Genomic DNA, 15198 nt, shown 5'->3' with positions numbered 1-15198 from the left:
AGCTCATCTTTGCAGGATTTAAGCATGCTGATCGTTTCGATCACTGTTTCGTATTAATACTGCCTCATTTGTGTTTTTTCCTAAAATAAAACACAAATTATGAATCTTCCTGAGACCACTGCTAATCCGCAGAATAAAAATGTGAAATTGCACTCAATGTTTTTATAATTATGCCTTTCGAGGCGATGTTTAGGGATGAGGAAAAATCACTTTGGATTTACCCTTTGACTGTAGTAAAGTAAATGCATAAAGGTTGTTCTTGGATCAGTGTGCTGTTAGAGGCTCCATAAAGAGGAAAGGAGGATGGTGGAGGCAGAGAGGAACGCGTGAGAAGCCAGAATAGTGTAAATACGTGCTTCCGTGTGGGTTTTTATTTTAAGATTTGAATTGCAAGGTTAGTTGTGGGCAAATGTTATGTTGTTATGGTCACTGGCCTCTTGAATTCACGGTGCAGCATACTTCAGTAAGACATCATTTAAATGGCCTCAGGCATGGTTAGAGGTGAACAAGAGCTGAAAATCAACTTGATATGCTTCTTTGTTGCAGGTTTTTGTTAAAACCACCTTCATTTTCATAGATTTCTTAAGCATTTTTCTTCGTCTTCCAACCCCCTGCATGTCATTTCATTGCCTCTATTTGTTTCCAATCCAATCCCTCGTGTTTAGGTTTTAGCTTTTCTATTTTTACACATGTATTTTTATTCTAAGAAACAGATTACAGAGGATGATAAAGCTGCGGAGGCATCAGTCGTTCCGCTAACGATGCTTGTTTCAGCCAAGCACATGCTTTGACTACCAGACAGTGGATTAAAATTCATGAGAAACTGAATGCATCCCTGTGTTTGTGTTATATTGTAATGATGCATTATAGAAAAAAGCACCTTGTTTGTGACAGATTATAATGCATGTTGCCTCACGATGAATATCCCAGTGTATTTTAATTATTATTATTATTATTATTATTAGTAGTATTATTAAAAAGTTGAAATTGCTCATACTAATGTGGTACATGTAATCATAGGTACTATGCATTGTTCAAACTGTGAGAGTCATACTTTGTACTAATTCAAAGGCTGGATGGCTTTTAATAGCACATTCTCAACCTCACAGAGTTGGTTCAGAGAGCATTAAAAAAAAAAAAAACTTTAGATCCCCTTTCATCTACAGCAGATCTACTTTCTTCTGACCTGTAATGCAGTCTAATTTGCTAATACAAGAAATTAAAAAACACAGCATTCATTCATTATCTGCATAAAGGACATTCCTGATGATGCCAATGGCAGATTCGGTCTGAATGAATACCCGCCACAGATGAAACCATATTAACTTTGCACTTCTTAGAAGTTTAGTATTAGTGTTAATAATATAAATATGGACATCGGAGCTCATTTCGGCGTCACATGTCGAATAAGGAGGACAGAAAACGGAACATGAAGATTTGCCATAAAGTAAACCATCTCTAGGTTATGGTTCTATGGTTTTGCACAGAAAATAAACCAACAAAATTCAATGTTTTTCTTGTTTTGAAAGTGTGAGAAAAATGGTTAAGTGTTAAATCAATAATGTTTATATTGAGTATTTGTTCAAATGAAATAGAATCCTCACAACAGTCTCCCTCTCTCTTTGTTTGTGAAATGAATGTGTGCTTTGTGTCTTTCTGTCACTGCCTGTTTGCGTTGTTTTTTGTGTGTACGTGTGTGTCAATTTTCCTACACACTTGTTTGTCCTTGCGATGTCCTGTTTTGTCTGTGTGTCCAGTGAGGGGAAGATGGTTGTCCTGTCTCTAGCAATCGGACTGGCTGAACAGGATGACTTTGCCAACCTCCCAGATCTACAGGAAGCTCCGGCAAGCAAAGAAAACGACACCACGCCAGAAAAGAGGTAACGAGACAGAGAGAAAATGAGAAATATGATTTGCTAGGTGAGTAGATATGGTGGCTGTTTGTCATAGCGGAGGGGTCCGTAATGATATATAATAACGTGCCATTTAAAGTGCTTGCGGGACTATTTATCTCTGTTGCGTTGATGTAGTGGTCTAAGGTGAGCTGAGAGATCACAAGTTTCATGGTGTGAGATGGTGAAGTCATTTCCCATGTTAGCCTTAAAAACGTAATAAATCTTACAGCTGTTTAACGAAAAGCAACATAAATCAAGACTGACTGCACTTTTTTAAATTGAAAATGTACGATATGAAACATCTCTATTTCTTATTTGCCTGTGCTCAATTATTTTTGGGTAAAATAAAAGAAACGGTCATCATCAGATAAGAGGTTTTATTGTGAAAAAATATTGTAATCACATTAATATGAACATGGCTCGTATCCAGGAGTTTAGAAACACTGGACTAGCCGCCATGTTTCCCCTCATATTTTATTTATGTTTCAAAGCCTTCTCTATACTGCCAGAAAAAATATGTCTGGTGAACAAATCAACGTGTGTAATGTATTGTAGATGTAATTATTTGCAAAGCAGCCCTCAGGCCATTAAAACATGACATGACCCTGGCATTCTCGGCCCTGCTTGATGCTGTTATATTAGTACTCTACCTCTTAATGTTGCAGCACTGAACTAAACACTCCTATTCCTTCTGTTTAGATATCATTTTCTTTCTTGATGATAGACTTTCCAACTTCACATTTTAGGTCCACTTGTTCCTCTATCCTCTTATCTGTATTCTTCATCCAGACCCAGACCGTTTGTAAGTCTGCAGCTCTTTACCGTTCAACACTGTGAGCCGCAGACACAGGAGAAGGTCACCCTCATTATTTAGTAGTAAGGTTCCTCACATGATGATGATCTAAAAATATGCTCACCTCTCATCTACCAGTGATCTCAGAGTAGCTGTCAGAGACTAAATCTCCCTGCTGGTAAACAAAGGACCAAAGCCGCTGCTCTCTTATCATAGCAGAGTGTTTGAGGGATAAATGCTTAACCCACTGTTTTGACACTAGTAGGCTGAGCATGAACCTGAATGTAGCACCACATAACAATATATAGATTATTAGGAGTTTTCTCCAAACCCTTCTGCAGTGCATCCAAGTGTGCTGTTCTAACTAGGTCATCTGTGTTATTTATTTTTTTTGTTGAGGAAAAATATGCAGTCTGTCTCAGAAGAAAAGAACATTTGTCTCGATTCTGATGTTATTGCAACAAGTATGACCTTTTTATGCCTTAAAAATTGAATTTAAAATGTCTAAGGGTCAGTCAGGGGATGAGGACCAGCGTACCTCTTGTGACTCCCATCATCCTCTCTCCCTCTCGCTGTCTGGAGGTCTGTCAAGCACCTAACTGTAATCACAGCCAGCGAGCCTCTACCCCGAGGGCTGGCAGGGGCCAAGTCGTCTAGTGTCCTTCCACGACTAATAACAGCCCTCCATCATCATCTACGTCCGTCTCCCTCATCTCCGCGGCTCCGTAGTAACCCGGCAAGCTCCGTGCGTCCGCTCGCTGGCTCGCTCCGGGGGCCGTATTCATGGAGCCCAGCAGACGGAGGACGCTGAGGCGGGATGATCCGGCCAAGAATATATGTGACAAGACAAGACGCTGTCAGACAGTGAAAGAGAGACAGAAAGAGTGGGACACCTTTGCTCTCCGCTTTCTAGAGAAATATGCTACAGGATAAAAATAGACACTCCGGTTTGAGATTCTGCTGGTTTATTAATGAAATTACAGCTTGCAGCACAAATATCTACAAAAGCCAAATCCGATAATAGACATATGATAGGAGCTGTGCGCGCTTTGTATTGCATCAAGTCTAAATATGGATCATAAACAAGCAGACAGAGTGGAACACTGTTATTATAGATTTAGACATTTATAATTGTAATAATGATATATGTTATAATATCTGCCCAAATATGGGCTACAATGCAGCAGACAACATTGATGTTTTATGCAACAACCACACATGAAACATTAGCATTCGCTTCAAGATGTTTTTGTGTCCCCCAGGGGAATTTTTACTCATTCTCTTTCGTAGCTCTGTTTTCATCTCCACCAGCATCTGAGAAACATCTTTGTGTATTTAGGTGCTTAATGCTCCACTAACCAGCTCGTTACTAACTCTGTGCTGGGCAGATAGTGTGCACAGAAAATAACTGTAGCTCTAAAACCAAAACAATGAGCCAGAAGAGACTAACATTTAAACTGCTGATTTGGTGATTATTATTTGCCAGTTCATAACTTCAAGATCATTTTTTGATGAATGCATGAATGGGTTTTTAGACTTCAGTCAGTAGTCTCCAATCACAGAGAACTTGTTGTCATAATCACCTCATAAAACACTGCACTTGTTTCCTTTGTTTAATGGAAAACGTTGCTTATGTAAGTGAAGAAATGTGTGTATCAGTATTGTGAGTCTGTGATATCTGTGCACACACTGTCGTGGTGTGCATTCAGGCGCTGACAATTACTCTTCAAAGCTTGCAACATAACACTGAGATGGAATCTATTTTTACTGCCTGTAACTTATTTAATACCTAAATACACTGAACAAAAATATAAATGCAACACTATTGTTTTTGCTCTCTGCATTCCTGAAGTCGAAACACATGATCAAGATTTTTTTTCAATGCAGACAAAAGGATTTTTCTGTCAGATTTTGTCCCCAAACGTATTCAAATGCGTGTCGGGGAGCTTCTGCTTTGCCACGATAATCCATCCGCCTGACAGGTGTGGCATATCAAGATACTGAATAAACAGCAGCATTATTACACAGGTGTGCCTTGGGCTGGTCACAATAAAAGGCCACTCTGCAATGTGCTGTTTTATCACACAACACAATGCCACAGATGTCACAGGTTCTGAGGGAGGGTGCCAGTGGCACGCCGACTGCAGGAATGTCCACCGGAGCTGTTGCCCGTGACTTGAATGTTCATTTCACCACAATAAACCTCCTCCGATGTTGTTTCTGAGAATTTGGCAGTGCATCCGACCGGCTTCACAACCACAGATGTGTAACTATGTCAGCCAGATATTCTGAGACCAGCCACCGCACAACCAAATGACGAAAGGCATGATGTTAGAGGGGCAGGGGCTCAAATTCTTAAAAAGGCATTTTTTGCACTAATTAAAATTCCCTAAGTCAAATACGACATATTAATATAAAACAAGAATGAACTGGGCTGCACGGTGGTCTAGTGGTTGGCACTGCTGTGTCATATACAGGGGCCCAGGTTTGAGTCTGGGTTCGGGTTCCTTCTGTGTGGAGTTTGCATGTTCTCCCCGTGTTAGCTTGGGTTCTCTTCGGGTTCTCCGTTTTCCTCTCATAAGTCCCAAAAGACATGCAAGATGGAGATGGGTTACTTGATGACTCTAAATGGCCCGTAGGTGTGAATGTGAGTGTGAATAGTTGCTTGTCTCTATGTGTCGGCCCTGTCATAGTCTGGCAGCCGACTTATTATCTAATATATGGATTGATTTAAAATCAATCGATATTTCTGGGGAAACAAGAATGTATCTGTTTACTAAATGACAATTTTTAAAATCCCGTGCAGGAAAAGGGCACTTTGTCTCTCCAAGGGCAAAGGGCAGGAGCTCGAGCCCTGATTGATCTATGTGTGCACGTGCCTGACTGAAGGTCATATATGCTCCTCATAGACGGCAGATGGTGTTGTGTGGCCAAGCGGTTTGCTAACGTCAGCGGTTGTGAACTGTGCCCCATGGTGGAGAGATGGGATTATGGTATTTCCTGGCATAAGCTACGGACAACGAACACAGGTGCATTTTATTGATGGCAGTTTGAGATCCTGAGGCCCATCGGTCGTGCCGTTCATCTGCAGCCATCACTTCCTGTTGCAGCATGATGACACATGGCCCCATGTTGCAAGGGACCCAATTCCTGGAGGCTGAAAATAGTTCTTGCATTGCCTGCATCCTCCCCAGACATGTCGTCCACTGAGCACGTTTGGGATGCTCTGGATTGCTATGTGCGACAGCGTGTTCCAGTTTCCGCTAATAACCAGCTACGTAGCCCAGCCGTCCACGCCAACTTTCCACAGGCCAAGCAATGTGTCGCGCCGCCTCAGGCTAATGGGGATCACACCAGATACGGACTGATTCTTTGGGGGATCTGTGACCCCATTCCTGTAGCCATAGCCAGGTGAAATCCTAATAAATGTTTTGAAGATGACACACCACGTTTTAGACCCCAGGCACACCTGTGTGTGAGTGATGCTGTTTAATCAGCATCTTGATAAGACACTTCTGTGAGGCGCATGGATTATGGTGGCAAAGGTGCAAGTGCCCACACACAGGGATTTAAACAAATCTATGAACAAAATCTGAGAGATATAAGCCTTTTGTGTGCCTTTAAATATTGTTTTAAATGTATTATTTCAATGCAAAATGGGAGCAAATGTTGCGTTAAAATGTTTGTGCAGTGTACTTTTGTTCAGAAGAGTGTGTGTTAGACAATAGGCCCTCTTCGTGTCAAGGAAGGGTAAACACAGTTGTAATTGATCCAATGAATTATTGTCCCATTCCATTTAGGGTTTTGGAGTCATTCCAATGAGCCAGCACGCACAATGCCAGGGCTCTGGCACAACTAAATGGAACAGGGCCGTAATTAATGTGATTATAACAGCTAAACTCACACGCGGAGAGGTGAGCATGATTGTGACAGTAAAATTGAACCTGAACAAATTTACAGAGTTCATTATCACCACAGGGCTGTGTTGTGTACAAAGTCGGATGTTAATCTGTGATTCGGGATGGAGAAGCAGCCGAAGCTGTTACCTACAAAAGCTGTCTTACACTTATTACTTTGACATAAAATCCCACAAGACACCAATGCAATCGTGATTATGGTTAATTATATTATTGTCAAAGGACTCATTTGGTTTCTTGCTGATCCGCTATCTACAGACGAACCCAGCGTTTTTGCGCTCTGCGTTAAGTGAAAGGTCCTCTAATCTCTTATGTGCTTCTTGTTATGCGAGTCTGTTTGGGTCACTGTGGTAGGCCGGTCAAAGCCCTGCGGTGGACTGGACATAATCACCCACCTGCAGATAACTATGATGGAAGCTCTGAAGCTGCTGTTGCATGGCTGAGCCGAATCTTAATGAGCTCGGAGATTCACCACACACAGAGACGCAACAGGGAAATAAATATGAATAAGCCCAGAAGAGCTTACTGGCCCCAGACAACTTCCTCTCCGAACACGGAGCAAAATATGCAACGGTTTCTGAAATGGAGCATATCAAAGTCCGCTTCCATTAAAAAAAAACTGAATGATAAGACGTCAAATATCAGATTGTGGACCACTGAATGAGGGTTATAATATAATATTATACTGGATATATCTTTTGCTTTCAGTGTTAATAATCATTTCCTTCATACTAAGTCACTGATACTGAGGTATTTGTTATATTTCCAACACTGAAAGTTCTTGTGTCATAAAATCCATTAAGTGCTTTCAGTGAGGCTGACCATTCATCATTTTAAATGAGAAACGTGCACCATGTTCTCACAAAAAAGAAAATCTCTGCTCGAGAGAAGCAGGAAGCTCTTTATGGGGAAGAAAGAAAAACCTCACGGACATCATCTTTTGCATGAATGTCTAAGCAGAAAATTTGAAAAGTAAACTTTGCATTGAAAAGCTTATATCAAGAATGTGTTTTGAGTCAAAATTGAACCCTTATGGTAAGTTTTAAGAACTAAGTTTTGCTAAAACCTTCGTCAGGCATTTTCACTGAATCATGTTTGATGATATTGCTGTTTACTGCTGCAATCTTCTGTTTTACAGATTTCTTTGGGAGTTAATCCCTGCAAAAGGGTTTTACTGAAATGATTACATTTTGTTTTGTTGTTTAAGATGTTTCTCCTTCTCGGCACCACCAGGTGTTCACTCTTGTTTTGTATAATTGATCGCTCGTTTGGTCGATAAGCCTTTTGAATCAATCTATTTATTGCAACTCGTTAAATTAATTGCCTGGTGAAATGAGGCAATTTAAAGCTGCACCAATCAATCATTTGTATCTTAACAATGGATTGAATGACAGTAACGTGTAGCGGGTCACTATAGTGACAAACCCACGGATATTCATCACCTGCAGCTCTATTGAGCATTTAAGGGCCAAAACATTCCGGCTCACAACTTTTGGTTCACTTTCACCGCTCTCATCAGCTTCATTTCAGCTGTTTTCAGATAAAAAAGCTCCGATTTAATCTTTATTTAATCAGGCAGTCTCATTGAGATTGAGATCTATTTTCCAAAAGAGACCTGAGAACAACAAACATTCACAAGAACACAATCAGCAAAACAGACACAATAAACAAGGAATTAAAACAGTTACAAGAAAAACATCAGATAGCAAAGCTTCAAAATCTCCAAGGGGAATGCAAGACTCACAGTTATTTCATTTAAAAGGTGAATAGAACCTGAAGCCTGCTGTTCTGCCAACATTAGTGCGTTCATGAGGGATATAAACGTGTAGATCAAGTTAAATGAGAGAAGAGATGTGAGCCAGTTTGGAAGCTTCAACAGTGAAGCTTTGTAACGGAACAACACGAGAAGGCTATTTCCTCGACTGTTAGGAGGCCCATCCAACCGTGTGATACAGGGAACAGCGATGAGTCCGAAATGTGTCATTTGTGATCAAGCATAATGATACACGGGGGTTTATAGCGGAAGTGTTGATGGGGCAGCATGACAATACAGAATATCTCCAAAGTCAAGGACATCCATGAAGGTTGTGAGCACCACAGCTTTACGGTTGGAAGAAGACGGACATCCTTTCATTCTAAACAAAAAGCCGAGTTCCATCTTTAAATCGTTGAGTTAAATGTTGAATATTAATCTTGAACGACAGTCTGCTGTCATGATTCAGCAAGACTCACGATGTGAGTGCCATTTAAAGTTTTAATGGCCGAAAAGAAGAGTCGCATGAAGGGACGTCGCTATCGCCAGATGAGCGACATCTCTGTTCGCTTTATTTTCCGATCATTACTTTTCCGAATCTCGACAGCGGCAGCGTCGTACTGCTCTTGCTGAGTTGCTCAATGCCAGACTGTACAGTATTAATCAAGCCAAAAGTTGTTGCCCCGCTTTATCAGCTGGCTTGTAGCTGACTCTTTCAATCGCGTCTGAGTCCACAATCACAGTGCCTCAAGCCTCCCAACGGCTCTCCAGGCCCGCCACTGGTCCCCGTCGCAGCCTCTGGAGCCGGCGGTGGGCGGCGGGGAAACGATGATTGGAACGAAAAAGTGATGTAGGTCAGCACAAACAAGGCATCTTTTTAAAAAACCTGTCACATCTAAGTCGGGAGCTCATTCACCACTTCCCTGGTTTTCTGCTTGTGGCTATGAGCGGGGAGCTGATTTAAGCGAGCCCATGAAAAGGAAAGTGAGGGGGACGTCACAGCGAAGCTGACAGCAAACAGTGGACAGTTTTCTCGAACTCATTTTATTGACGTTTACCTCTAATTTCTAAAGGGTATGACATCACTGCAGGTTATTTATGCGTTACAAAAACTCCCCAGTGGATAAGTCCCAAGAAAAAAAAAGAGAGCGGAAGTCTATTTGAAGTATTTGAGTATGAGGCCCGTCGAACCCTGTAGATGGCTCCATTAGTTGTGTTAGCGTGTGTTGAGGGGGGCGGTGGCCGGGTGATTTGTCCCTGTTGGTGGGGAGCGCTGAGTGGGCTGACATTGGAGCCTGGGCCCCATCCATCATGGGACGTGGGGACCTATATTGTGTTTCATGATCTCCTAGGGCTAGTGTATGATCAGCAAGACCCAGATACAGTAATGTTTATGGAGGCACACTTCCTATCCAGGCCCTGCTGGTAACCCTCATCCCTCATGTTCTCACCCGTCCATCTACTCATTCCCATCCCTCATCTATTTCCTCTTTCCCCTCTCCAGCCCCTCATTTTGTTCCTCAGTAAGATGCCGTCTCCTCATCTCTCCCCCATTCCCCCTCGCAATCTCACCTCCACACTTTATTTAATTGCATCTATTAAACCTGTTTTCTTTCTCCTTTTCCATTCCACTTTTTAACCCGATCCATACTTTTCCTGAGGACACTGACTGGAGTTGTGATGGGATGATTTTGCCGTTCGCTCTTCCGTCGCTGTAGATGACCGTCAGCTCGGCCAGTCTGATGAATCTGCTCCTCGTGGGCAGTTTTCATGCGTGGTGTACAGTATATTTGCCCACACGCCCATGAGCTTTCTGTAACATCGCTGTTAGATGTCTGTACCAGCTGCCCCTGATCAGATTTGGCTCCAAATATAGATACACAACGCTGAATACCGATCTCTAGTTCTGTTTAATTCACCTAAATGATAGAAGCCAATATTGTTTCTTATTGTTTTCCCACACAAAGAAAATAAATGCAATACATCTTTGTCACTCTGTATCTTATCTCATATCCTAAGGCACGTTATCTTAATTATTTTTGCAAGACTCTGAGAGAATAATAACTCTGTCATGAGTATTTAGTTGGTTAATATAAAATAGTGTAGAATCCTCTCATTCAACCCTTTCACTCCTATACACATCTGTTTTGGCCGTCACGTTTTGATAAGAAACAGGAGATTATATTCAATGGCAACATTACATTTTTATATAACACATGGGAGGAAGCACAGGACTCTGACTGTGGCTTGGATCAAACTAATAGTCCCAGTTCATCTGTTGCACAAAAAAATGTCTAATTCTTGTCTAATTTGCTAAGAATTATGGGTAGATTACGACTTTGAAAAAACAAACAAGGACCCACATCAAACTGCTCAGACATCTGTTCACTCCAGCGAAAAAATGTTTACCTTCTGGACAAATTCAACGAGGACATTTTACTGTGAAAATCCGGTGAATGGTGTAACGATCCAAAAAAAAAAAAAAAATCCATTATCATAAAATCTGCAGAGCAGAGATGCTGTGGCTTCCCCGTGTGGCAGGGCTCATTACTTCTGCTAACTTGTCAGTCAGGCACATAGTTAGTTTCTTCAAATGAAACCAACTGACGATGTCCTCACTGCTGTACATTTCCAACCAGTGACTGTGGCCTAAAAGTGTCTCCCCTCTCATTACTTGCTCCACAATATTGCTAACAAACAAAATGATGGGCCGTGTGGGTTTTTGGTGGCGGGGTCCTGTGGTTCAAGCAACAAAAGCACACTAGTGTTAGGGAAACATTGTCGTTTCAGTTAAATGTCCATAAAGTAAATGTGTTCTGCCTCATTTTCCCTAAACTTAACCAAAAGCTGTGAGTGCGTCAACTGTAACGTTTATCCTGCTAAAATACACAAAAAAAGCTTTATCATGATTATGTTTGATTATGTTTGTATTGCAAACAGGTCAAGATGTTATCAGATGACTTAAGAAAACTCCTTAATTTAACATATTGTTGAAACACAACTTGTATCCAAATAAATCTCCTTTTTAGATGAGTTTAAGTATTAAAAAAAAAAACATAATTTCAATGGTGATTCAAAATAGATGCTGAAAGTCTGCTTGATAGAGTATTTTGTTCTTGTCGCCCCTCGGCTATGTTTACAAAAATAAAAACTTTGTGCCTGCTTCATTAAATCTGCATATGTAGATACTTCACTGCCATTTCTGAGCAAACAGATGGCAGCTAAAAATGCTTTCTTCCCAGCTTCGTGGAGGTATTCAGCAGGACAATATGGCCTCAAAGATTTGACATGTTGCTTTGCCTGCTCTGCATCTTCTGTGAAGACAAAGTCTCTCGCTCATATTCCTGCAGGACCTCTGCTTGGATTCTCTTTTTCTCAGCCAGATGCTTCTCCTGAAATGTCCCATACACCTTTTGCCTTTTATCATAGCTGAGTGAATGAAAAATGTTGCTTTCATTCATTCAGTCTTTCTTAATCAGTGGTAAACAGACTTTCCAACAGACAATACGCATGTGACATAGGAGGTAGATAAGGCGTCACAGCGTTGTCCCCTGGGATGTGATGACCCGCTTTGTCCAATTACACAGAAGATGGCTTACAACTCAGTCCCGGATTGAGGTCGGGAGGTCAAATGTCGGGATTTTAGGTTTCGATGTGTAAGATCGAAGTGGTCGTTCTCTGGGGATTTAGCCCTCGACCTCCTGGAGGATTGCGTGTGTGTGTGTGTGTGTGTGTGTGTGCTCATTTATTTTGTTCTATAGACCTGCTGGTAGTTCATTTGCATTTCCCATCGAGAATGTGAAGTGCAGCGTTAGATTAGAGCTTGTTTCAGTCTGCTGATCCAGACTGTTTTTATTAGCAGGGGAAGAAGGTAACTCCATAATTGCTCATTTTCTGTCGCTGCCTGTTGTTTTGAGTATCGTGGTTGCAGGCTGTTCTGCACTTTTCTTTGGTGGCATTTATTAATACTTATTCAACATGAGCTCACACATACAGGGTAACGGGATGGGAAAGTGTAGATATGACTGAAGAGTGTGTCTCAAAGCCTTTCTAAATGTGACCTTCGTATACAGTATGTATGTACTTTTTATAGATATATATATATATGCCCCTTTCCGTGAAACTTCCTTGGATTTTAACGTCCCTCTTTTGAAGGCTCCTGTTACCATAGTTACTGCAACCCCGTGTAAAATTCATGATGGTAGTGAGGTACAACCTTAAGTGGGAGCACACATTTCAGTAGTCATGGTAACAACAACCTCTAAAGAGTGAATTATGTAACTGGTGTTTTAGACAAGATAGTCCCCAGTAGGAAACGCAACTCAGAGCTCCAGATATTTCTCCTTGTGTGTGGGCATATTCCAAAGTTCACCACCGTAGCATGATACATACACTCATTTTCACTTTCTAATAAGTGCAACAAATGTTGAATTTATGTGTGGTTATGTCACTGAAGAAGAAAAAGAATAACTTCGGTGAGAGTAGTTCACTTGTATTGAGTAAGAATGAAGTATTCCTGAAGGTCACACAGGACTGTTTCAGCAAAATGTCTCCACATTTCTTTATATCCCTGGACTAAAAGCTAATTTGAGGATGTTATCATATCCGGTTGAGATATTATGCAACACCAGTGCCCTGCAGCCTGTCTGTCTGTCAGAGTGTGTGTGTGTGTGTGTGTGTGTGTGTGTGTGACGGTGAGTAAATATGTATATTTACCCGCTTGGATGAACTCACCTCACTACCACACCCTAGTGCTCCATGTCCCCTAGGCTGTTGCCGTGTCAACAGTCTTGATTCGAGGACACTCTGGTCAGCAGCAGCAGGTCTTTATTTGCCTTTCATGTCGCAGTACATTAATTTTTGTTGCCTATGACAAGCAGACACAGCTATACTTGTCAAATACAAATCCTCTAGGAATGTGGGGTGTTAATGAAACAAGTGTTTGCTGATTTGTCTCTATTAAATGTGTCTGTGTCCCCCAAACAAAATCATGAATGAAGGCAGAAACTCCAGTGGGGAAAAAGGTGAAAAAATAATCTTGTGATAATTTTTCCTGCTAATTTGGCGTGAAACCCTTTTCTCTGTAAATGCTGCATCAAGTAAAAAAATAAAAAGCACTTGTACACCTGCAAGACAATCCACGAAGACAAATAAGAAACATGCTGCTCTCCTTTTTCAAGATCCAAACTGAAACTCTTTTTTTCCTCCTTATGAACTCACTGCCTCTTTTAAGATATGACAAATGGATGTCATCACTGTCGCACGGACTAAATAGGATGTATTTGCACATAATTTGGTTTGATTTGGCTGCTTCATATTTCATCTCCTGTCAGTCAAGCTTTGCACAAACTCGTCATTGAAATGTACAAATGTTGTAAAGAGACAGCAGCTGTGAAATTTATGATGCTTTGTTTTTAGCTGATAAATCGACATGAAGTGAGAGTGTTGCTTTACTTTGACATACTTTATTTTGACTGTCATAAAACACTAGATTTCATTGTATACTATAATATTTATATATATAATATATTATATATATAGTGTCTGCTAGTTAGATAGATTATTTAGAAGATTTACAATATTTCCTCTGTTTATTTATTGTTCGACAAGACTTTTACGTCTGCTCAGCACCAGTTTATACGTACCAGAGAATACCGAGCAGTGAATATGTTTACAAACCCTGCATGATATTTGCAGGCCTTTATTAACCATGACACTTTTATATGCCCTGTGTTAAAGAATTGCATGTGCTCTGAATGGCTGGGATGATTTATAGCCAAATATTCACAGCAGAATGAAATGAAGACAACTCCAGGCTGTGTTCGTGTGAGGTTGATCGTTCAAGATGCATGTGGTGTCTGTTTTGTGTGTTGAAGAAGGAGCCAACCCCCTCCTACAAGTAACGTTTATCAACTCTTTGGGTAGAGCCCCGCTGACAGGCCTGTATTATGTGCTCTATAGTCAAAGTGGGGGAATGCCTTTAAGGCTCCTCTATGTTCTCTAATGCTCTCGATTATTAAGAAGGGAGGAGGTGATGGAGGGGTACATTAAAACAAACGGTGTGTCCTCAAGCACTTATTGGAAAAGTTTTAAACTTCAGGCGGCTGCTGTTGGGCTGGTAGATGAGCCGCCCATCAGGCTTAACCCCTGTGAGTAGGATAATGTTAAATTAAGATGTTGTCGATGTCAGCCACACTCAGAATTACCTTCCAACCGTTTTTAAACCAGTCCCAACTTTTCCCCACACTGGGAAAACGTAAGCTTGGTGACAAAACACTGATGGATTTAAAGCAGGTTTTAAACCTCTGAACGTTGATTCATTTTCCTCGTAAATATATTGAAAATACATGCTTGGTTGGAGGACGGGTGACAATCAGGTTATCTGGGTATGAAAGCATTATTAGACATTCTCTATCTTCAATATCCATCCAGAAAAGTAAATCCCTCTGAGGAAAAAAAACAAAACCTGTTTATTCCTCTATTCTTCTACATATTATATTAAAAAAAAAAGAAAACAAGTTTTTGTTCCACTCTTAACTTAGCTTGCCTATTTAACAAGTTGATCACACAGCCCCATTTCCCCCAAATCATCATATGATTATTCCATCATAATAATGGAATTTACAATGACAACAAACTTAATTCATATATCAATTTGGACTCCATCTAGCTGCCTGGATGAAAGACAAATGATCTAAAAAGTTATGGCATGCTTTACATTACACTAGCAGGTCCTTGATCACAGCACCACAGGTGGGAGTCAACTCAGTGGCGCAGCAAGACCAGGTGTTATGTGCCTGCTGTGTTCGGGGTTGATATTAGAAGCTGTAATTGAACATT

General features: G+C 40.9%; 1 protein-coding gene across 2 annotated transcripts in view; it reads left to right on the top strand.

The window, feature by feature from the left end:
- The window catches only part of syt7b (synaptotagmin VIIb), a 90695-nt gene that overhangs the window by 65171 nt on the left and 10326 nt on the right, over window positions 1-15198 (top strand). For both annotated transcript variants that reach the window (XM_084009131.1, XM_084009132.1), the window contains one exon: window positions 1758-1880. In XM_084009131.1, the coding sequence (XP_083865257.1) occupies window positions 1758-1880 (123 nt within the window). The remainder of the gene's footprint in view (window positions 1-1757; window positions 1881-15198) is intronic.

This window comes from Eutrigla gurnardus (assembly GCF_963514095.1).
Source record: "Eutrigla gurnardus genome assembly, chromosome: 1".
Lineage (NCBI taxonomy): Eukaryota > Metazoa > Chordata > Actinopteri > Perciformes > Triglidae > Eutrigla > Eutrigla gurnardus.
This window is presented reverse-complemented; position numbering and strand designations above follow the sequence as displayed.